A 23,303-nucleotide genomic window follows, 5' to 3' on the forward strand; every position below is an offset into this window, starting at 1 on the left:
AGGCACCATCTTAGAGATGAAGTAAGAGCTAGGTCTCAGAGAGGTTTGTTGACAGGGCCAGCTGAGGTCCCACGGCAGGTCCTGGACTACACCATCATGCATCAGCACACACTTCCTGAGGGTTTGCCCCGTGTGCGACGTTGCACGAGGCGCTGGGGAAGTGAAGACCCAAGCTGCCCCTACTGTCTTCAGACAACTCATAATGAAAGCATCTGCCAGATTCTTTGGCTGTGTGATTCACACCTGCTGGATTAAATTAAGTCTGTCCCCCTCCCACTTCCAGCAAGTGACAGGTTACTAACCGGCTCTTTTAGAAACATCTGATCGGGGTCGCTGTTCCCCGCCCCAGCCCCACCCCCCAGTCTTCCTTTGAATGTGTGTATATAGGTGCAGTCTCGGGGGAGTTTTCTGTCGTTTTGGCTTCCTCTTATTTTCAAAGTAAAATGTGCTTTCTTTTTAGTCCTAAATGATTTCTACTCTTAGTTTTGACTCTTCTGACTAGTATGTGTCAAGGATGGCCATTTTGGTTCTGGAGTGTCATCGAATGTCAGAAATGGAATGGCACTGACAGACCTTGTACCCTGAGCCCCTCATTTCACAGATGCAGAAATTGAGGCTCAGCGGGGAGGGGGGGGTGGACAAATTGCCCCAAATCATACAAGTTCTTGGCAGAATGGGGGCTTTGAGCCCGGGTCCAGACCCCCACAAGCCCTCAGCACTGCTCTCCCACTTAATCTCAGTCTCACTTTCATAAAATGGCCTTGATTAGACTGTACTGGGATGTCATCCCACAGAGAAGGCAGAGGCACTCTCCATTATGAAAGGAGGGGAAAGGGCCAGCCAAGCCAATCGTATGGAATAGGAGTGTGCGGCCTAGAATTCTTAAGCTGTACTACCACGTGCTGCTGCAGCCCACGTATTATTACATCTGGTGATAAATGGCCCAAAGACAGGCTGTGGGCTGCCAGCCTCCTTATTAAAACATATTTGTTCATTCTTTGGGTGCATGTCAATTAACGGAGAAAGGATGGAATTTTAAAATGTATGATTTATAACATTAATTAGAAAAGATTCTACACTATTTGATTAGTTGCATTGCTCATTTGAATATATTTATACTGATTAATCTCAGTATTGTGCCCATGAATATCTGACTATCCCAGATATCTATTTATATATTAATGTAGTCCCGGAATTGCTATATTAAATGATTGCCACATCATTAATAACAATAGTAAATATTATTAATTTTAATCGTCGAGTAGCCTGTTAGATATCAAACCTTGATTATTCTGCACACTGTTGAAAAAGGCATAAAGTAGTTCAGAAGATTCTAAAAGGAATATATTACCTTTAAATTAAGTTGATTAATATTACATGTTTACTCACAATTTTTTCACAGATTAACAGAGAATTAATTTGCATCACTATTACTTATTTCAAGGTTTTGTATGGTTAATTAACCTTCTTGCATTCTATTCATTATCTTACTTCCATATTATACATGGTGACATGTTATTTCCAGCCCTCACTATCCAAACCCACACCTGGTTCATCATTTTCCTTATTTCTGTATGAAAGCCACATTCATATCTACAGTCATCATGTTTCACCTGTAAATATAAAAATAAGGAAAAAATTTTAAAGCAAGAGCATTGTGACTTTTATTATAATGACATTGTCATTTCAAAGACAGAAAACAAGACTGCCATGGGTTATCAATGTTTCTGGAGTTTTTCATGTTAATGTTTCAGCTTTGATATAAAACAGCTGCCTGTTTGATGGGTGAATGCATCCTGTGTCTTAGGAGTTTCAACTGACAATTACTCTTACTCGTTGAGGTTAATTACTTTCTTATTAAGGCAAAGGAGGCTGTCAAAGGCACTTCTTTTGTGACCTCAATCTTAAATGTTGCCCACTTCCTAGAGAAGGTGTTCTTAACTCTAGTTTTTCAACATCTCACCATGTAAAACCAGGGCTAAGCTGGGGCTTCTTAGAGGGGCATAGAACAGAGGGGCATAACCATTCTCCCACCTGAGCATGCCCACATGACAGGTTCCCCACATCACAGAAAGCATCAATGGGAAGATGTCAGTATCTTATTATTTCCATTTGAGAGAAAACGCAAGCTCTGCTTGGCTGGGTCTCCACTCCTCTGTCCTTGGAAAACTGTTTTCTTTTTAAGCCTGAACGGTGGACTTTGTAGTCTCCATGTTCACTCTCGTTTTTCCCAGCTATCTTGATCATTTTGAATCATGGCTCTCTCATTTCTGGGATTGCCAACAGTTACCCTTCTCTCTGGGTAACGTACAGGTTATCATTTTTTGTGTTTGCTTCTGGGAATTGCTTTTTAAAAAGGGATTTTTATGAATATCTTTTGTTTTACACCACCCAAACTTTGCCCATACAAACTTTGCCCACAAAAAGTGCTGCTGTGATTCTTTTGGGCTACTGGGGGCTTTACTCTTTGTCACTGGCCTCTTTGGGATCTATGCCTGGCAGCAGGATCTCTGGGTCAAAGGATAGGGACAGTTTAGCCACTTCATTTCCACAATTCCAAATTGCTTTCCACAGTGGTTTTCCTAGCAGAACGCTAGCACGCCTGTGTTTCTACAAGCCTTCTGACATTGACCATCGCCACCTTTAATCGTCTTTGGCTATTTGCGGCTCGTGAGGTGAAACCTCAGGATTGTTTGGATTTGCATTTCTCTTATCTTTAGCGATGGGAGAATTGACTGCAGTTCTATTGGTGTCTGCTTTTTAAGAGATAATTGACAAGCCAACAACTATTCATTGGAGGACAAGAGGTGTGGGGTATGAGGTTCTGGTGGCTGAACCATAACAGGAATAGATGGGATGTTTAGCCTGGAAAGAAGACATCCACGGTTTCTATCAAGGCTCTGACTTGGTATCTTTTATGAGACTTCCAGGTGTTCTGGTTAGTAGAATATAAACTCCTTATAGACAGGGACCATTTTTGTTTTATTTCTGTGTCTGTAGCAACAAGCGCTGTGACTTGCATATAGTAGGCACTCAATAAGTGCATGTTGAAAATTGTCAAATAGTTAGCAGATAAGAAAACAGAAGCCCAAATAAGTTAATTGACTTGTCCAGAGTCACACAACTAAGAAATGGCTGAGGCAGGATTTGACTTCAAGTCTAACATTTTGTCCATTGTGCCATGTTGCATACAACAGGAACTTAATACATGCTTACCATATGTTGTCGAGTTCCATAACAATTTTGAGCGAGCAGCTACAAGTAGCAGCATTTCGGGTTTCTGTTATGAGGTTATGAGTAAAGCTTGAATATCATGATGTTGTTGAAAGGGTTTCTGTTCATGTACAGGTTGGACTCAATGACCTGTGAGATTCTTCTGACTCTGAGGTCCTGAGAGTCATGTTTACACTTCACATTGGCACTTTGAGAAGCAGCAATTGATGTATTTTTTCTTTAAGAGAGATAATTTTGACTTCATTTGTAAGATAAAAATTTGAGGAAGCATACTCATTTCACATACAGACAAATTAGAGGGTTGAGAAATGGAGCAGCCTGATAATTCAGCATGAGACACGAGCCTTTCGTGGACAGAAGGTGATTCTGCCTTTTCTCCTGCTGTGTCACACGCACTTTACGTTCCAGGCAAACTGACCCACCTGCCGCCCCGCAGACTTACACTTTTGTCCAGGGTGTTTCTCCAGGGCCTGGAATTGACTCCCTCCTTGTCTCCATCTGGAGCAAGGCTCAGACCTCAGGCTGGTGTAAGTTTGGTGACCCAAGGCTGGGAGGGATCAGCACCAAACACTTCTCGACAGGCTGGAGCATTAAACAGGGATTCCCAAAGAGAAACAACAGGGATATAAATAAACATGAAGTTTTGCACTTGGGTCTAAGCAAGCCACTTCTCCGCGATAGGACAGGAAGCAACGGCTGTTTTAAAAATAAAGATCTGGGGGTTTTAGTGGAAAGCCAGCTCAGAAGGAGTCAGCTGAGGGCCATGGCAGCCCTCCAGAGCTAGTGGACTCTAGACCAGCTGTGCTGGTGAACAGTTAGCAGCCTCTGCACCCACTGGACACTTTTCAGTTTCGTCTGCTCTATCAGCGTTTTCTCCCTCACTTTCCAAAGTCTAGAAGACCAAGAAAACAATGGATGAAGACCTGGCTTGTAGTATTCCTCGATTTCCAAGGTGTAAATGCTCCCTCGTGATCTCTCTCTCGAGCCTGAAGGGCTGACTCCAGCTCACCCTGGACCTTGCTGGTGCTCAGTCGTTCTTCAGGTGTGTTCAACTCTCTGTGACCCGATTTGGGATTTTCTTGGCAAAGATACTGGATTTCCTTCTCCAGCTTATTTGACAGATGAGGAAACTGAGGCCAAAAGGGTGAAGTGACTTGCCCAGGGTCACACAGCGAGGAAGTGTCTTGAACTCAGATTTGAACTCAGGGAGATGAGTCTTCCTGAATTCAGGCTCAGCACTCTATCCACTGTGCCACCTGGCTACCCACCCATGGATCTAGGATTACATGAATAAGCATAAGTTCCAAGAAAAAGGAGGCGACAGTCCCCCTGTTCTCTGTCCTGATGAGACCTCATTTGCACTATTATGTTCAATTCTGAGCACCTCAGGTTAAGTAGGTCATTGATAAACCCCAGAGAGGCTGGCCCTGCAGCTGGGAAAACCCGAGTTCAAGTGTCACCTCTGACACATAAGGGCTTGGGGACTGTAGACAAGTCATTCGACCTTTCAATGGCTCGGGAAACTCTATGACTCTCAGTTGCAGAGAAGGTACCAACCTGTCTTGATGGCACTGTCCCTATTGAGAAATTGGAGGGACTCCCTAGGAAGGTAACTAAGATGGTGAGAAAGGCCTTGAGTCCATGACATACGAGGACTGGCTGAAAGAATAAGGGATGTTCAGCCTGGAGAAGAGAGGACTCCTAATTAGGGGGGGACATGACAAGTGTTTTCAGGGTTCTGAGGGGCTGTCCTGTGGCAGAGGGATTAGCCGTGCTCTGCTTGGCCCAGAGGGCAGCAGGAGCAGGGATTGATAGACACTACAAAGAAACACTGAACAGAATAGAAACTCTGCCTAATCTGCATCGTGGTCTTTCTCCAAAGTCCTAGAGCAGGGTAGATTTGCAAGTTTAGGATTTAACATGGTAAATTCTATACATGAAGCTGCAGGGAATTTAAAATGTCCACTTGAAAAAAAAAGTGTTCTGAAACGTGGCGTTTGAGGGCAGGGGAGATGGGAGGGAAGGGGCGGCACAGTGAAAGTTTTGTTAGTTTTATTGCATAGCAGATGGAGAAATCAATAATAGTCATTTGGGAATATAGTTAAAAGGCCCTCAGAATCTCAGAGTCGGAAGGCACTCCCAGTGCCATGCAGCCCAACCTGTTACTAAGCTAGACTGTCATCAAAAAAGCGGGTTATCCCGCTTCTGACAGAAGGCCTCCCCCGATGAAGAAAGGGCCCAGGGACCCCAGCTCTCTTAGGACGTTTTTTTTCTGGCATCCAGCCCGAGTCTGCCTCTGCACCTTATGTCCATAGCTCCTGGTCCTGTGCTCCAGACAAAAATGCTTGTAGCACATTGATTGGTGAGGTATCTTAAAAACTATTTAGATCCTTTGGCAGGTCCACAGCCCCATTGATAGGAAGGCACAACTCACAACCCACCCATGAGTTCCCATCTTGGGTCGTGGCCTTACTCTCCTATAAATCCTTCACAGGGGCTTCAGCCAACATATCCAGGCCTTCCTCTAGTTCTCTTACCGCGTGGGCACAGCAGAAGAGCACACTTTCCATCTCTTCGGCCTGTCTTCTTTCATGGTTATGCATCTCTCAGATGACACATTTGTGCTACTTTTCTTATACAATTCTTGGTTACGGTAGCCTTCTCTGGCCGGCCTTGTTCCTCTGCCTTTTGTATCATCCTCAACTTTTATTTCTTGCCAAAAACTATGCCCCTCCATCATGGGGTGTTCTTCTGAAGGACAGAGTCCATGGAGAAGTCAGATTTCCTACAAAGGGTGAAGAGCTCCAGGTGCTCCCCTTTGTGGATGAGGCTGATTGCATCAAGCTTTAGGACATTGCAGAGACACCCCAAATGAGATCCATCATCTTTGCTCAAGAGGTCTTACTATCCACACTGGAAAAACCAAATGAATTCTGAATGCCTATTGTCCAGCCAGTGGAATGGAAAAGAGTGGGTCATCAATACATATATCTTGAAAAGATACTGCACTGGGCTCAGAGCTGACTGGGCAGTTGCATGGAGCTTTCAATGACCCCACACTTTTCCCTGAAACAACGATTCATCTTTTAAAAACTCATACTGTTTAAGTTATGGTGAAGGCTGCAAGTTGTGGTTTCAGAATCATGGTTTCTAAAGAATTGGAATCACCCAAAAGGCAGAGTTTAAAATTGAAAAGACTGAAAATCAAGCATCGCAGAATGGTCTCCGCCTCCATTCTGGGAACTCAGCAGAAGACATGGTTGCATAATAATCCATGATAATTGTCACTTCAAGAAAAGGATTAAAATTAAATTTAAATTTAAAACTTTTTGGTTGGATTCTTTCTTCTAGTAAAATGCTACTGAATGTTCTGTATTTGAAAAGTTTCATGGAAATAATTTCCTGCTTTTTTCTGATTGGTTTTTCTCCTTTATTTCTGAGTACTATTTCTGAAAGCCAAGCTCATTATGGGAGACATAGTTACAGTGTGCAAAGGATAGACACATTGCTCCATTTCTTCAAACTGTGTTTTTTAATTGGGCTTTTTATTTATAAATGAATAGTGTAACAGAGTAATTATTTAGCCTTAATCCTAACACTCAGTACTGTAGGTGCAGAGTTTTTGTCTCTTTTATGATACTCTGCACAAATGGAATGACTTTGTAATGAAAGAATTCTTTCGTACTCAACAGTATACCATTTTTACCACGTTTTGATTACATTTTATATACTGTACCATTTTCCACATACTTATTGGCGCCTTTGAGATTCAAAAGGGGAACCCTATTTAACTAAACAAAATTGATTTCATTCTGATCAAATATAATTTCTTAGCCTCAGTAAAAGGGTTTCTAACAATACTTAAGGAAATTTAGTTTTTCCAGAAAATCGTTTATTCTAAGAGAATACTGTTGAATGGTCTGTAATCTCTGAATGTTTCCTACTCATCCATTCAACTTTTCACTGAAAAGTATTTGCAGTGTATTTTTAAGTCGCTCCTATGCTCCATGGACCACCCACTCAGCTATTGAGAATTCTTAAGAAGAAAAAGAAAAAAAAACACATTCTTCTTAAAGTTTCCTGTTCTGGGACCCACATTTGAAATCAACATGTCGTTTCATTTGCAGGGACAGTGGCGAAATGGTGTATTCAATGGCCAAGGCCTCATGATTCATTGCTCTGGCACCATCTATGATGGCCTGTGGATCAATGGCTATCCTGCAAGTATGTCATTTGTTTTGCTTTTCATTTATTAAATAGATTCGGGGGATTGCTTTGGTTGTCCCTCCCTCAATTAATATGGCTTATTGGTTGTGTTCACATTTCTGTGTGACCCTGTTCTAAATTAGCCTGATGGGCGTAGGGTTGGAGCTCATGCCAGTACTCGTTAGATTAAGTAGGCATTCAGGGGAGTGGGGGAGAAGAGACTATTCCTAGAATTAAATTAGATAAAGAACACTAATGGAATGGGAAGAGCGATTCTTGGTTCTTTTTTGGAAGAGCAGTTTGCTAATTTCACTTTAAAGTAGGAGCGTGATACAGCCCAGGTTCCAGTGTCTGTCCCAGTGAGATATGACTTGCCTATCTGCAGTCTGGCCAGCACATGAAGGAGAGAATCATTCTGGAAATAAGCAGCTTGGTTCACAGTTGGATCGTGAGGCTCCACAGACTGGGGTGCAAACTAGTCCGACTTGTCCTGTAGCATTTTCGCTATGAATTGGCTTCATCTCCCTGTTCTTGAACACCCTCCTGCTTTTCCCTCGACTATTTTATTAAAGCAAAATGTTTAAAAACAGTGAGAGAGGTAGAAAAAACTGCACCATGAAATGCAGTTAAAATGCTAACAGTATGATGAGTTTTCTTTCAGTCAAAGCCCCTGGCCATTTTCAGTGGGGCCTGCTAGGAGGCAGGAGGGGAGAGCTCCCAGACCAGGGGTGGGGGGTGAACTGAAAGTCGGGGAGAGGGGACATCATCTGGATGAAACTCTCGGGCCCATCCCTCCCTGCTGCCCAAGAGCAGGAGCCAGAGCCCTCCGCCTCAGCACCGTGCAAATGCATTCCGCGGATCTTTGGCATCCAGCACAGCAGATAAGAAGGCAGGGCAGAAAAGTCAGGTGTTCTGCAGGATGCAAGGGGAAAAATCTGCTGCTAGCAATATGTTAAGGCAGTGTTTTCATTTCTATTGTATCAGCTCAACCCAAATACGAACAATGAATATCTTTCAAATTAATTTCTTTAAATGACATTTAATTAATTAATTAATTTCTTTAAAACTTTCTTTAAAACACTGTTTTATAAGTATATGTATAAGTATATCTTGAGTATGTTAAGGCAGGTTAACCCGTAGGTATTTTATGCATTTTCTACTTTTGTGTTTGCTTTTTAAAAATTTGATTAAAAGGCTTTTAACCAATAAAAATCTGCTTTCTCTCCCTTCTACCTTCTCTCCCCTCCACTGCTAAAGAAAGAAAAACAAAATCTCAGTTACAAACATATATAGTCTAACAAGACAAATTATTTCATTGTCCATGTCCGAAAGAAAATATATGTCTCAATCTGCATTGAGAGTTCATCACGTCTCACTTAGGAGGTATGCTATGAAGCATTAATTAAGTAGGGGATGTGTGGAAAAGGGAAGGGAGGTGGTACAGTGGAGAGAGCACCAGACTTGGAAAAAGGGAGACCTGAGTTCAAATCCAGCCTCAGACACTTCCTAGCTGTGCAACCCTGGGCGAGTCATTTCCCCCTGTTTGCCTCAGCTTCCTCATCTGCAAAATACGCTAGAGGAGGAAATGGCAAGCCACTTTAATATCTTTGCCGAGAAAACCCCAAACGGGATCATGAAGATTCAGACACAATTGAAGTGACTGAACATCAAAGTACTGTGAAAAAAAAATAGTTTCAGAGTTAGGAGACCTAATCTTTCTATAAATAACATATGAAGAGCCTTTTTTATATTTGAAAGTAAAGGTTAGTATTAATTGTCCGACTTACTGCCTTAGAAATCACAGAATCAGAGACAATCAGGAAGGAAGGAAGGAAGGAAGGAAGGAAGGAAGGAAGGAAGGAAGGAAGGAAAGACATTAAATACTAAGTTCCAGACACTAAGTACTGAATATACAAATACAACTAAAAAGATAGTCCTTGCCTTCAAGGAGCTTACATTCTAGAGAAGGAAAATGACACACAGAAAGGGAAATGAAAAGGCAATGTGGTCCAGTCTGTGAACAGGACCATCAAGGGAATAAAGGCTGGTTCTGCTCCCCCAAATGCCCCAAGAGGAAATTCATCAATGGCAGACAGGAGCGGACCTTTGAGAGGTCTACGCTTGGTTGAGAAGGCTGCAGGGATAATTGGATGTTCCTGAGCAAGTAGGCCTCAGGTCCTAAGGAAAGTCCTTATATGAGACTGTAGCAGACCCATGGTTTTGAAATCCCAAAGTCAGGAGCAGGGCTAGGAGGAGGACGTAGAGGCCTAGACTCGAACCAGTATCACTTTTTTTTTTTAAATTTTTTGGTGAGGCAGTCGGGGTTAAGTGACTTGCGCAGGGTCACACAGCTAGTGTCAAGTGTTTGAAGCTGGATTTGAACTCAGGTCCTCCTGACTCCAGACCAGACCTCTATCCACTGCGCCACTTTGCACCCAGCATTACCCTTTACAACATATTCAACAAATGGTCCTCCAGCCTTTGCTTGCAGATGTCCAGCAGGGGAAGGCCACCACCTCCTGAGGCCGTTCATTCCATTTACAGACCACTGATGGTTAGTGGCACAGCCAGTATAGGCATGGCCCACCTAGTATTACAAATCAGTTCTCTCTGTCAGGTGAAAGAATGTTACCACATCAGTTAGTTCCATAGTTAAAACCTCTGCTTTACGTGCTAGGCCTGTAGCCAACTTATACTAAATTATTATTTACGTTGTAGAATGGTTAGGCTTTAGTACATTAATGGCACCGTTATGAAACGTAATGACTTAGAATAGTGTTAAGTGGCATGTTCCAATATCATACATTTATACCAATTTTTGCTCTTTATCACTATCTCATTCGATCCTACAACAGTCCTGTGGTATAGCTCAATGTAAATTCATCAGTAACTCTGGACAGGCCTCTCAGTTTCTCCATCTATAAACGAAGGAGTTGGACAGAATGGTCTCTAGTATCAATTCCAACTCTACAAATACGACTGGGTTTTTTTGTAAGTCGCATTTTATTTTTTCCGATTACATGTAAAGATAGTTTTCAACATTCATTTTTTACAAGATTTTGAGCTCCAAATTTTTCTTCCTCTCCTCCCCATCCAAGATGGCAAGCCATCTGATATAGATTATACGTATACAATCATAACAATAAGTTCTCGTGATCTATGACTGGAGTAGCCACATCTTAGACAGCCATCAGAGGCTCTGAGAACTCAAGTGGTCTTATATCTAGTAACTGTCAGAGGTAGAATTGGAACCCAAATCTTTCTGACTTCAAGTCCGTATTCCATCTACTATGCCAATGGGATGGTTACTACAGTTATTATCCCCATTTTGCAGATGAGGAAATATGAAATCCTAAATAGATTCAGTTTCTTTTATTGAAGAAAAGAGGGGGGCAGCTAGGTGTACGTTGGCCCTAGGATCAGGAGGACCCAAGTTCAAATGTGGCCTCAGACACTTGCTAGTTGTGTGACCAGGGGTAAGTCACTTATTCCCAATTGCCTCTGGAAAAAAAACAAAAACAAAAACAAAAACCCTCTCATCCTTTAATCCAGAAGGCATCTATTTAGATGACAGGCTTCAGAGGTACCACAGAAAGAAAACATGTGGTAGAAACAAAACAAAGGAAATATCATGGTTCTCTGGTCTTCTGAGAATACCTGCTAATTCCTGCCTTTGGGTAGCTTGTGGCATTGCAGGAGACAGCCCTTGCTACAAAGAGAGCTTTGTAATCATTGTGAGTGGCCATAAATCTGAGCTCTGTATCACAAATTATTTTATTCATGTTGATGAAACAATCGAAGGAGCTCTGAGCAGCACTCTGTCTTCAGAAACAGCCTTAAGTTGCTGACTCAGATGGAGAAGATGCTGTGTCTGAATCCGATCCAAGTCAGTAAGACGTACTAGAATGTCCCACTCAAATGGTAAATCTAACTACCTTTCATGCTGTTCACCTTCAGCATTTTCAACATGTATTAAATCAGCAAATTTTTGCAATCTATATTTAATATCCATTCACTTGTGCAGTTGAAATGTTATAAATAATTTTGTCGAACCCAGTAAAGCAACATTGTAAAGTCATGGGTTTAATCTTAGAGGTATTTGTTAGGTTGTTTTAATATGCTTGGTATTAATTTTTTTTAAAAAAAATCTTCTCTAGCTGAACTAGCTCTTCATATTTGTATCATATCTCATTAAGGAGTGATGCCTTGTTTTTCAACTCCGAAAAAACACTCAAAACGCTGTGCATTTCTCAGGAGTTCCTCTAAGAAATTATTTGGTATTCTTCCCAACAAGTTAAATTAGAGTTGTTATGCCTGTTTTGCATGTGCGGCATTATTAGAAGGGTGAAAAATCACTACTATAACTCATACGTTGCTGATAGAATTGCAAACTAGTGGACTCTTTTGAAGAAAAATCTGGCAGCACTCTAAGAGTAATGACACTGATGATATCTTTGACCTAATATTCTCCTTTGGGGGAATAGACCATAAAAACATTATAAAAAAGAGGGGAAGCTAACTGTTCAAAACAATTTTTAGTGAATCAAAGAAAGCAAACCCAGAATATCAGCAGCATGGCTCACATGAAAACACACGTACATGCATATAGGGATAAACAAATGACTGAAGAGCAATGTAAGGGGACACAGAGGGAGGGAATCACTAACAATCTGTCATAGTTATCTGCCTGTCAAAGGGAATTGTTTTGAAAAGTTTAACCAGTTGCAAATATAATGATTTCTGTTATTATTTAAGGTTAAGTTACTTCTTTAAAAAAGAAGACAACACATTAATACACCCAAGAACTGGGCCCAACTCTTGTTTCTCCCTCATCTAATAATGCTGTGGAATCACATTTCCTCTCTGGGAGCCATCCATTAAGACGGATAAGAAATTTAATGTGAGACAGTTGAGCTCGCTATTACAACCTAAATGCACACTTGTCCTTCTCTGTTTTAGCTCAAGCCTCAAAGATTGTGATTTTGGGTCCAAAGGTGAGCAAGGTGGTGCAGGGCTCTTCGATCACCTTGAGCATTAAGCTCCAGACCAACGATGGGGAAATTGTCGAAAGTAAGAGCATCTTCAATGATTATGGGTGTATATTTTTAAAAGTGTCATTCTTCATAAATACCAGCAATGTGAACGAGGGATTATATTTTACCTTCTTTTCCCCCCAACACACTTTGATCTTGGTTCAGAATCTGTCCCACACTCAGTGACCTTTTTCTTTCACCCAAATGAAGTGGCCTTGTTTGGGCTGATGCCATCCAAGGATCTGGGGGTCGGACCCCAGCTTGGCTACCTGGCTGACCTTCAAAGAGCCACTTCCCCTCACTGGGCCTCAGTTTCCTTTTCTGTTAAAGAGGGAGTTGGACTAAGCAACCTCTCAGGTTCTTTCCAACTATAGATCACCTAAGCAATTCTTTGGACTCCTTTAATAACTGCACAGAAATAGCAGGTTAAGTTTGAACCCTCATGTTGTTGGAGATATCTCTTTTTAAATAAATAAATAAGTGAATGAATAAATAAATATTTATAAATAATATATACAAATTACATATGTGCATGTATGTATATATGTATGTATACACATACACATATGTTTATATAGGCATGGGTGTAACTTGGCTTCAGGAGGAGGATTAATTAGCTTTAATTTATGTCTACTTAACCACAAATATCCTAGAATGCAAAACAGAGAAGGGAAAGTATTCTAATAGGTATATTTGTGTGCAAAAGACATGGCTGAGTACAAGGCAGCTGCCAATGGCTCAGGCTGCCATGGCAGGATTTCTAATTGCCCTCATTGGAGGTATTCAGGCAAAGACCAGACATCCATCTGTCAGGGGTGGTTTACAAATAATTAAATCAATCCTGCCATGACGCAGAGGGATGGACTAGATGACTTCCTATAGGTCCTTCCCACCCAAATGAGTCAATAATAATTGGAGAGAATTACTGACAGCAAATAGAAAACAGAAACCCTGGTTTCAGGGCAGCTGGGAGTGGGAGTTCTGAGCATGTGGCTACACCCTTTAAATGTGGTGCAGAAAACGGTGTCACCATTTAGAGAGGGCCTGACCCTGTGCTGCTAGGACGGCCGCCTCTTCCACTGACATCCCTGGGGTAGTGGGGGGGACTGGCTGTTAATAAACTCTTCACAGGAGTGTGTCGGCAGAGTACAACAAGGTGTCCCCCATGCACATGTCGAAATCCTATAAGAGTCCCTGAAAGAATTTTTCAGTGACCTGATTATTGTTAATATTTGGCAAGATATGAAATATAGGAGCATGTGACTACCAAAGCACAAATGTGTTTGCTGCTGTTGGGAAGGAGATCCAGCAAAAAGGACTAATGAAAGAAACTTCCCCCTCAGCTGATGCATGCCTTCAGGTTCTCCTGTCCCTAGAAGACATCATGGTCATTACATCAAACCTAGAACTTTGTACTTTTAAATAAACTGTCTGACACTCTCAAAAGGGCTCAGTCTGACTATTCACACTGGAAAAACCAAGTGGATGAAGATTCTCCATTATACAGACTATGTTATCTGGGACAACCCAGAGAGCTGGTCCACCAGGACATAGACATCTTGGGAAGACACTGTGAAGACAGATAGAGTTTGTCCTAGCATTGAACAAGAAGAGGAGAGCAAATGGGATAACCTTTGGGAAGTCATGTGTAGAGTTCAGTGACCCCCACACTTCTCCCTGAAGCAAAGGCCTTCTCCTTCAGTGCAGTTCTATGGCTGAGTTTGGAATGCCACACTCTCCAAAGAATTAAAGTTCAGGTTCACCAATAGGGTAGTGGAGAAGACGGTTCATGTGGGCACTAGCAGTGCCCATATAGAACAAGTGAGGAATTGCCCAGGAGAAATGGTTCAAAGAGGGTCATCAGAGAAACGTATGATGAGAAAAAGCAATGAGCTGGTCCTATAGAGCCAGTGATAATGGATGGACAGACTGTGTGCCCCAATGTCAAGAAATCTAAAAGATTATCATAACAAAATGTCATGTTTCCTGCCTAGAGGAGGATAGGAGCAAGGGTCACATAGGATGGACAAGCATGGATGGGTTGGAATTTGTATCAGTGGAGAAAGTACCCGTCTTGATTAGCTCACAGGTCCATTGAAGTGTGTGTGTGTGTGTGTGTGTGTGTGTGTGTGTGTGTGTGTGTAACTGATTCAGTCCTTAAGGTATCTCCCTCTTCTGATGATGATCCCAAGCCCTCAGTGACAATCCACATGAGGTTCTCTGGTCAAACAAACAAACAAAAAAACCCAAAATCATTCCCTAGCATCACAGTTCAAAAGCTAGAAGAGGCCCCTGAAACCATCACGCGCACCCCCTCTCATTTTACAGAGAAGAAAACAAGTGTGTAGATGCAGTGGCCTGCCTGGAGTCACAAATGGACTTAAACGCCAGAGCCAGCATTCAAATTCAGACCCTATGACTCCCAAGCTCAGAGCTCTTGCCACTAGACCATGCTGTCTGGTGGCGACTTTCTCAGCCAAGGTTGAGGCAGTCTTCAGATGACAGGCGCCCAGAGCCATCCCTGGCCTGTGCTTGTGGCCTTTCCCACACTTTCCCAACTTGGCGGGAGCCACCAGGGCTTGGTTTCCCAAATCCAGGGTCTCCTCCTGCCACAGGAAAGCTTGATGCAAGGGCTTGAGAAGATGGTTTGTGGCTGCTGGACCAACCTGGCAGAGGACAATTTGGGTTTCTCTCAGGATATTTAAAGTCTTTTCTTTCAAAGTCAAAGACGTATCAAGAAACAACTAAGGCTCATCAAGATGGCAACAAGTCTTGCTTACAAGTGCCTATTAACATAATGAAGAGAACAAAGTCCTTTGTTGACACTGTTGAATAACTCTTATTTACTTTTACTTCCCGGTACAACCTTTAGCCCAGCAGGAGGCTTTTAAAATGAAAACATTTCATTGTCTCCTCTATCTCAGGGAAGGTATGAAGCACCAGTACAGCAGTCTGAGCCAGGGAGACCAACACAGTTTTCCCTGATTTCTTACTTCAGACTGAGGGATGAACCATGGCTTTTCTGATCTGCAGGAGGAACAGGGAAGATCTCTGAGCAAAGGAAACTCAGGCCCCCTCAGCCTACTCTTCTCATGAGAGTCTGCAAGGTCCTGTCCTCCTGGGCCCTGACACACCATGACCTGCATTGAGAACTTCCCTATCACCTCCTGAGGGGCCAGCACCTCTAGTGGGAGGGCTGCTGAGCCCTCGCCAGGGCGGCTTGTCCACCCTTGGGGTCTCCCTGGCACTCAGCTCTCAGCTGCCGCTCCAAGAAGCTGTAGCGTGCACAGCGACTATCCCCCAGTAAACTGCCTCAGCTGATGGGCTAATCCAAGCCAAGGGTAACTGATGGGCCCAAACTTGTCGGTGGGTTAGGGGGGTGTCTACCCCAAGCATGTGAAGACATCTCCCTGCAAAATGGGCAGATGAGAACAATTTGTTCTAACAGCCCTGAGGACGGCCGAAGCAGGTGCTGTGGAGCTCTTAGAACCCGGTCAGACATCGAAAATGCCAAGGTCATCCACCGCCTCCCAAGCCATCACCAGTCATCTTGACTTCTGTCCCGCCTCTGGAAGTTGATGACCCAGGAGGAAAGAGTGATTCTGACGACTTTGTGCAGCTCTGCCTCACGTAAATCCGATTGACAGTGAGTCAGGACAGCGCCCTGGGACGCCATCGGTCCTAAAGGTTGGAGAACAAGCAACAATCTCCTCCTGACCTGTTTCCTTTCTCTCCCGCACTCTGGACTTCCCAAGTGAGCATACAGAAACAGCTTTGCTCTTTTGGGTGATGTGCTCTGGGGCTCTAATAAAACAGAAACGTCTGAATTCAAAGCAACGCATGCAAGCTCATTCCAAAGCTAAATACTCATTTTTTTTTCATTCAGAAAATATTTTAAGCAGCTATTGTATGTCAGCGTTACCTATGGGAAGGCACCAGATAGAGCTGGCCTCAGGGTCATGTTCCACCTCAGAAACATCTTGGCAGTGCGATCTGGACAAGTCACTTGATCAATTAGTAAGCATTCATTAAGGGCCTGTGTCCTTATGTCATATGTCCTATGAGGATGTTTTTTAGGTGCTCGCTAAACTCTGAGGACACAAGCGCAACGTATTAGACAATTGCTCCTTGCAAAGAGCTTGCATTTTAACATGGGAGGCAACGACTGAGATATGTGTGTGTATACATATGTATGTATTCATGATTTTCGGCATGCTACAGATCACAGTGACACTTATAACTCGGTGGCATTTCAAGTGCCATACATCTCACCATACCGCAACATTTATATTTTTATTATCAGGGCATACCCATCTTGTCAAAACGAGAAAGAAGAGGGGGGGAAAGTTTGTTATGATTTTTTAACTCGAAAGTGAGATTGAGAAATTTTTCTGAATGATAGGAACCACCCTCAAACACCATTATTGAACATGGGATGGCTTTGGAAATTCAGTTTTGCTGTAGACTTGATAGTGTTTCTTAATGAATTCAACCTAAAATTACAAGGCAAAACAGTGCTTATATGCAAAACTTGTAAATTCAGTAAAGTCAATTCAATAATAGTTAACATTGTTTGAATTACAAGTAACGTCACGCTGCTGGCACAGTGGATAGAATGAAAGGCCTAGAGTTAAGAAGACTCTTCTTCCTGAGTTCAAAATCTGGCCTCAGAAATTTACTAGTTGTGTGACCCTGGGCAAGTCACTGAACCCTGTTTGCCTCAGTTTCCTCATCTGTAAAGTGAGCTGGAGAAGGAAATGGTAAACCACTCCAATATTTTTCCCAAAAAAAAAAAAAACCCAAATGGGGTCACAAAAAGTTGAACACAATTGAAAAACAACTGAATAATTTTTCTTCAGATATGTGTGGGACAGCTTGGAATCAGGAATGCTCGTCTTCACGAGTTCACATCTGGCTTCAGACATTTAGTGGCTGTGTGACCCTGGGCAAGTCACTTAACCTTACTTACCTCAGTTTCCTCATCTGTAAAATGAGCTAGAAAAGGAAATGCCAAACCCCTCCAGTGTCTCTGCCGAGAAAACCCCACATGGGGTCATGGAGAGCTGGATATGACTGAACAACAACAAAAAGGTCTGGCCTATTATTGAAGGTTTTTACAGATGGAAGTAGGGAGAGGAGACTTGATGATGTTTGAAGCCAGGAGGTCAGGAAATCAGTGGCAAGGTGGAGGCCACAGCTAGCGAGAGTCTGAGACGGGACTCCACCTGGGGGCCTTCCTGAGTCTAAGAGCAAATCCATGGGTTTTATCCTCTCAAGATGTCCACTGGGCCTTATTTTTGCCTTCACACCCATGTATATTGCTTCAGGGTTCAAGTTATTTTCTGATCGTGGGGGCATGAATGTATGCATCATGGTTCTTGTTTGTGTTTTAAGAAATGTCCCTCTCAAGTAAGGACTGAATATTGAATTGAAAATTTTTGTCAACTCACGAGCCTTCGTTGTGTGTTTATTTTGCCTTCCCTGGGAACCAAGCACACAGATTTCACTTCATAGGCTTCCTCAGTGAAGGCAAGACAAAATTAGTCCTCGGCTAGTCACCCTGACCAGCTCGAGAAGAGTTCAAACACTGAGCCATTTATGTCAGGAGATTCCTGTTCTCCAGCACCGCTACAGGGCTCAAGGGAACTTAAGAATTCTGTGATGGGAGGTCAGGAAAATGCTGAAGGAAAACCCTTTCTGAAGAGTATGATGCAGAGATGAAAAGGATGGTGTCACCCAAGGAGACGGGTCCAAAGAAAGCCTTTCTCTGAGAACTAGGATTGGGGGGTGGGGATGGGTTATGCTCTTTGTGAATAGCACGACCAAGATAAAAACAGGGGGTGTGGTGAGGGAGGGGGTCAAACAAAATGGTCAAATATTGGCCAGTTGGCAACCCTCTTTGTGAGTAACTGAGAGATGAGGACAAAAAAAAAAGATATGATGAGAGGAAGAAAGGGCGTTTTAGCAAAGGCAAACTGAACAAACAATGAATGCAATGTGATTACGTCATGGAAGTGTACTTCCAGCTGTTCGTAAGTTTAGGCAGTCCTCTCCCTCCTGAAATTTTCCTGGAGCTCTTCGAGGGGACCTTGTCTTTGCCTCCGGTCATCTGCCTTGTAATTATGCCCGTCTAGGTCAATGTCCCTAATAGAGTCCAAACCCCATTGAAGGAAGGAACTCTTTTTTTTTTTTTTAATATCTCATCTCCTTTCCCTCCCTTCAAACTTAACAGGGACTTTACAGATGTTTATAGGATACAATAGAACACAAAACTGATTTGAGTATATACTCAAGTGCATACTCGGAGCTACACTTCCTGTTGGTTTAGCAGGAGAAAACAGGCTCTGTTAGTGCTTACAGAACTAGAAGGTCTCAAGTCTCAACTGCTGCTTTCCTTGCTTTCTCTGTCTTTGGGAAAGGTGAGAGTGGCCGAGCTTTAAAGGTCCGGGCTGGAGTCTGATCCGTGCAGCTGCTGGCTTTCTCGAATTTCAGTTTGTTCAAGGTGACTGGAGATGCTGAGGCAAAACTGATCCAAACTCCCTTGTAAGTCCTGGGTAGAATTGCCATCCCCTTCTGCTTGTCCGTAGGTGTAAGGCGTTCTGTTCTGTTGGCCAGGTTAGGCCTTCGGGGCTTCTCAGAGCCCTTTCCCCGCCAGAGTTCCGATCTGATTAGAGAGTGAGTTCACAGACTTCTCAAATCCCTGCTCCTGAATTTATGCAGGAATCTGGTCTTTTTTAGGCTTCTTTTGTCACAAGCCTGCAAAGCCCTCTCAGGAATGTCAAATTACCCCCACCACGTTGAATTTACTTATACAAACGTAGAAAACCCCAGCATTTGAAAATCTTACCAACAATATGTTCTGTGGTCAGCTGTCGTGAAGAAAGCAGGTCGGTACTAGTTAGTTGCTCCTTTAATCTTTTTTCTTTTCATATCATTTTCATAATTGTCATTAATATTCCTAGGGTTTAGAATTTGGGATGAAGGTGTTTGTCAGCCCTTAATGATTCCTGTGGATGGGTTATTCTTTACTACTTAGCCAGTGGTTTTTTTTTTTTAATCTTCAAAGCTTTTTTTTTTAAAGTAAATATTAACTGAAGCAGTGAGATTGAGGGATTTATTTGAGGTCAGATGGGTTGTTCATTTCAAAGAGAAGGTTAGCCTTCCTAACTCCCTGTCTCCCAATTTTGTGCTGATGTCACTAGTTCACAATCTCTTTGGAGAGTAAAGTGGAACATAAGTGATGAGTTTCCATTTTCCCAGTTCTGATCACTGTGTGATCAAAGTTAAGATGACTTTGAAAATTCCTTACATACTGTGACTCTCCTCCAGTTGAGTTAGTGCCGAGTTCATTTCAGGAATCTTAATTCTCTTTGAGATTCTCAGAAGTAGAGAAAGTGCAGCAGAGTGGGAAGGGCTGTGGATTTGGGATCAGGAAGGCCCAGGGTTCAGAGACTAGCCTTTGATGCCTCCTCCGTGTCTGACCTTGGTAACTCAGTTCATCTTGCAGGGCTTCAATTTCTTCATCTGTAAATTAGGAACAATAGTACTTGCAGCGTCCTCCTCAAAGGACACTTGTGAGTGAACTGCTTTGGAAACCTTAATGTATTTCTATAGATAACCTCTGTAGAAGTAAGTTATTATTAATTTTTTTTCTATTTTTTCAAAGGTCTTTAAACATCAGTTACATGTACATGCTGACTCCCCTCATAGAGTATAAGTTCTTTGAGGACAGGGATGGCTCCCTTTAAGCTTTGTGTCCTCAACACCTACCACAGGGCCTGGCACAAAGGAGGTGCTCAGTAGATGTTGGTTGACTGATTGATCAAAATAGTTCAGATTGTTACTGATAAGGACCTTTGCTGCTCATTGAGACTTAACTAGTCTGTGATTTCAGGCAACTGAGTTTAGGAGTTGTAGGGGAACTCACCAGCCATCTATGAAGTCTTAGAGACTTCACTGGGTATAAAAAAGGATCCCCCTCTACAACGTACCTTACCAGTGGTCACCCACTTCTGCCTAAAGCCCTGGGACTTATGGGGCTCTGGTGGGAGGGCTGCTCAAACAAGCTGAGGGCAAACAATGGGCCACAAACCTGTCAGTGAGTAAGGGGGGTGTCTACCCTAAGCATGTGGAGATTTCCCCTGGTGTAATGTGTGGAGAACAATTTGTTCCAACAGCCATGAAGGCTATAGAAGCAGGCGCTGCAGAGCTCTACATGCTTGGTCAAACATGGAAGACGCCAAGGTCACACACTGCATCCTGGGCGTCTCCAGGCATCCTGACTTTTGTCCTGCCACTGGACTTCATGACTCTAGAAGAGAGGATGAAGATTTAGTGCAACTCTGCCTTACTTCAATCCAGTTCACACACAAGTCAAGATATCACCACGCAATGTTGTTGGTCTTCTTCAAAGACGAAGGGCTATCAAAGACCTCCCCAGGCAGCCCTCTCTACTTTTGGATGGCTCTAGTTATTTGGAAGGGCAGTCTAAATTTGATTCTTTGCCACTTCTACCCAATGTTGTGAGTTCTGACCTCTGAAGCCAAGCAGAATAAGCAGATGCTTTCTTCTATATGATAGCCACAAAATGAACAAAGACAGCTATGGATAATGTGATAATGTTACCTCCTAAGTCTCCTCCTCCTCCTCCTTTCTTCTTCTTTTTCTTCTTTTTCTTCTTCTTCTTCTTCTTCTTCTTCTTCTTCTTCTTCTTCTTCTTCTCTTCCTCCTCCTTCTCCTTCTCTTTCTCCTTCTCCTCCTCCTCCTCCTTCTTCTTCTCCTTCTTCTTCTCCTTCTTCTTCTTCTCCTTCTTCTTCTTCTTCTTCTTCTTCTTCTTCTTCTTCTTCTTCTTCTTCTTCTTCTTCTCCTTCTCCTTCTCCTTCTCCGTCTTCTCCTCCTTCTTCCTCTTTTTGTTCTCTTTCACCTCCTCACCCTTCTGCTCTTTTCCTTCCTTTTTCCCCTTCCTCATCCTTCTCTGCCTTATCCTTCTTCTTCCTTTTCCCCACTTTACAGATGAGGAAACTGAGGCAAAGATTAAGTGACTTGCCCCAGGTTATACAGTAAGATTTGAACTCAGATTTTCCTGACTCTAGGCCCTAGGGCTTTATCATTGTACCACCTTGCTAGATATCCCCACTTCCTTCAACTAGTCCCCCTCTCGCATGAACCTGAGGCCCTTACCTAGTTTAAGCATTCCCTCATGTCTCCTCTTGATTTCTCACAGCAGCCGCAGAGACCTCCCAATCCCACCATGCTACAAATGCATTTGTTTTAGAAACCCCCTTGTAGTGGCCATTAATTCACTGAGCCACCTGACTCCTGTGTGCCTGGTAGCATCTAGTATAACACAATATTCAAATGCAGGAGAGAAAGGACTTGAAAAGGCAGGGAATCTGAGAATTTCAGAAACATTATCTTGAATTCTTTTTATACTAATAATAAACCAATATATTGCAATAACTTAGGCAATGAGGCACTAATAATGGAAAGCAGTGCTCAGATGTACACTTTTAAATAGTTTTTTGTTGTCATCATTGTTGTTGGGTCTCCTCTGTCCAGGATTGGAAGTGCAGGGACTGCTTATGGACTTGGCCCCACCACCAATGGGCACAGAAAGTTGGACCTGCTCTGTTTCTGACTTGGGCCACTTCTCCCCTCCTAGGGCAGCCTGGTGGCCCTCCACACCCATGGGCTCATGATGGGACTGGACTCAATGTGGACACCTGATCAGCTTTAGCTCCATTGGAGTTCAAAACTCCCAAAATTACACATTCTAACTGGATGATTTTGTTACCACCTCAATGTGGTTGTGCATCTGAAGTTAAGTGTCAAACTGGATCTTTTTTTGGCAGTGGATTTGAGTGCATTGACTATCCTTTGACTCCCCCTGTGTCTGGAAGCCCAGAGGAGGACACTTCCAAATCTGAATGTCCTGAAGATGCACCATGTTTCCCAAAGGAAGATTTGGAATCAGAATCCCTATTGGAATCCCTATTGTATCGTGGAAGAGCTGACTCTGATGACCTGGAGGGTAAGTAGAGACCATGAATTAGTCAACTGCATGTCCTTTTCGATACCTCTTAAATAAAATGTGTCTTCTAACAGATAATTGGAATACTTTTGAGTGCAGATGTCGGAATTTTCAAACACCATGGCCATCTGTTTCCTTCCCTACTACCCTCTATTTTCTAGTAGGTCGATGGTGGTGTCTGAAGGATCATATAGGTACGAGCCATTGGTTCCATTTGGCTACATGAGTTCTAAATATGTCCTCATGCAGTCACCAATTCATGTAATGATAGAGCTGGACAGAACCTGAGTTCAGGCTCAAACCCTCTGGACTCTGAGCTAAGAGGGAGGCAAGTGGGTATTGTGGCAAGAGCACTGAGGGAGGAGACAGAGGACCTGGATTTGGATTCCAGCACTCCCACTTCCTATCTACCTGACTTTGAGCAAGTCACCTCTTTGGGCCTCAGTTTCCTCATCTGTAAAATGAGGGGATTGCATTCAATCCCCTCTAAGTCTTCAGTTCTAAGTCTTGTGATTAGCCTGGCATGCTCCAGTTGTACTCTGCCCACACCCTTCTTTCTGGTCCCCACATTTGCCTCCGCCTCCCAGGCCCATCATAGCCTTGTCAGTGCTCTGAATGTGAGAGAGGGAAAAAAGAATGTGGGATGGTTTATTATGCTAATTTCTATCTGTGAGACAATTACAGATTTCACTAGGGTCTTATAAAGATGTAGTGGAATGACTTCAAGTACTCTTGAAAGGAAGTAGGATGACATTCCAGTTCATTTGTCCCATTCTGAACATTAATCAGCTTGCTGCTCC

The 23,303-nt window shown here is 42.9% G+C and overlaps 1 protein-coding gene across 1 annotated transcript in view; it reads left to right on the top strand.

Annotated features, from left to right (window-relative positions):
• Positions 1-22,209, top strand: part of MORN1 (MORN repeat containing 1) — a 48,696-nt gene extending 26,487 nt beyond the window's left edge. Inside the window, 4 exon segments of the mRNA XM_078146229.1 lie at positions 7,362-7,458; positions 12,400-12,510; positions 18,893-18,993; positions 22,135-22,209. Coding sequence (XP_078002355.1) covers positions 7,362-7,458; positions 12,400-12,510; positions 18,893-18,993; positions 22,135-22,209 — 384 coding nt within the window.
• Positions 22,210-23,303: the final 1,094 nt, after the last annotated feature.

The sequence above is a fragment of the Phascolarctos cinereus genome, unplaced genomic scaffold, assembly GCF_003287225.1.
Source record: "Phascolarctos cinereus isolate Bilbo 61053 unplaced genomic scaffold, phaCin_HiC Scaffold_726;HRSCAF=1367, whole genome shotgun sequence".
Taxonomy (NCBI): domain Eukaryota; kingdom Metazoa; phylum Chordata; class Mammalia; order Diprotodontia; family Phascolarctidae; genus Phascolarctos; species Phascolarctos cinereus.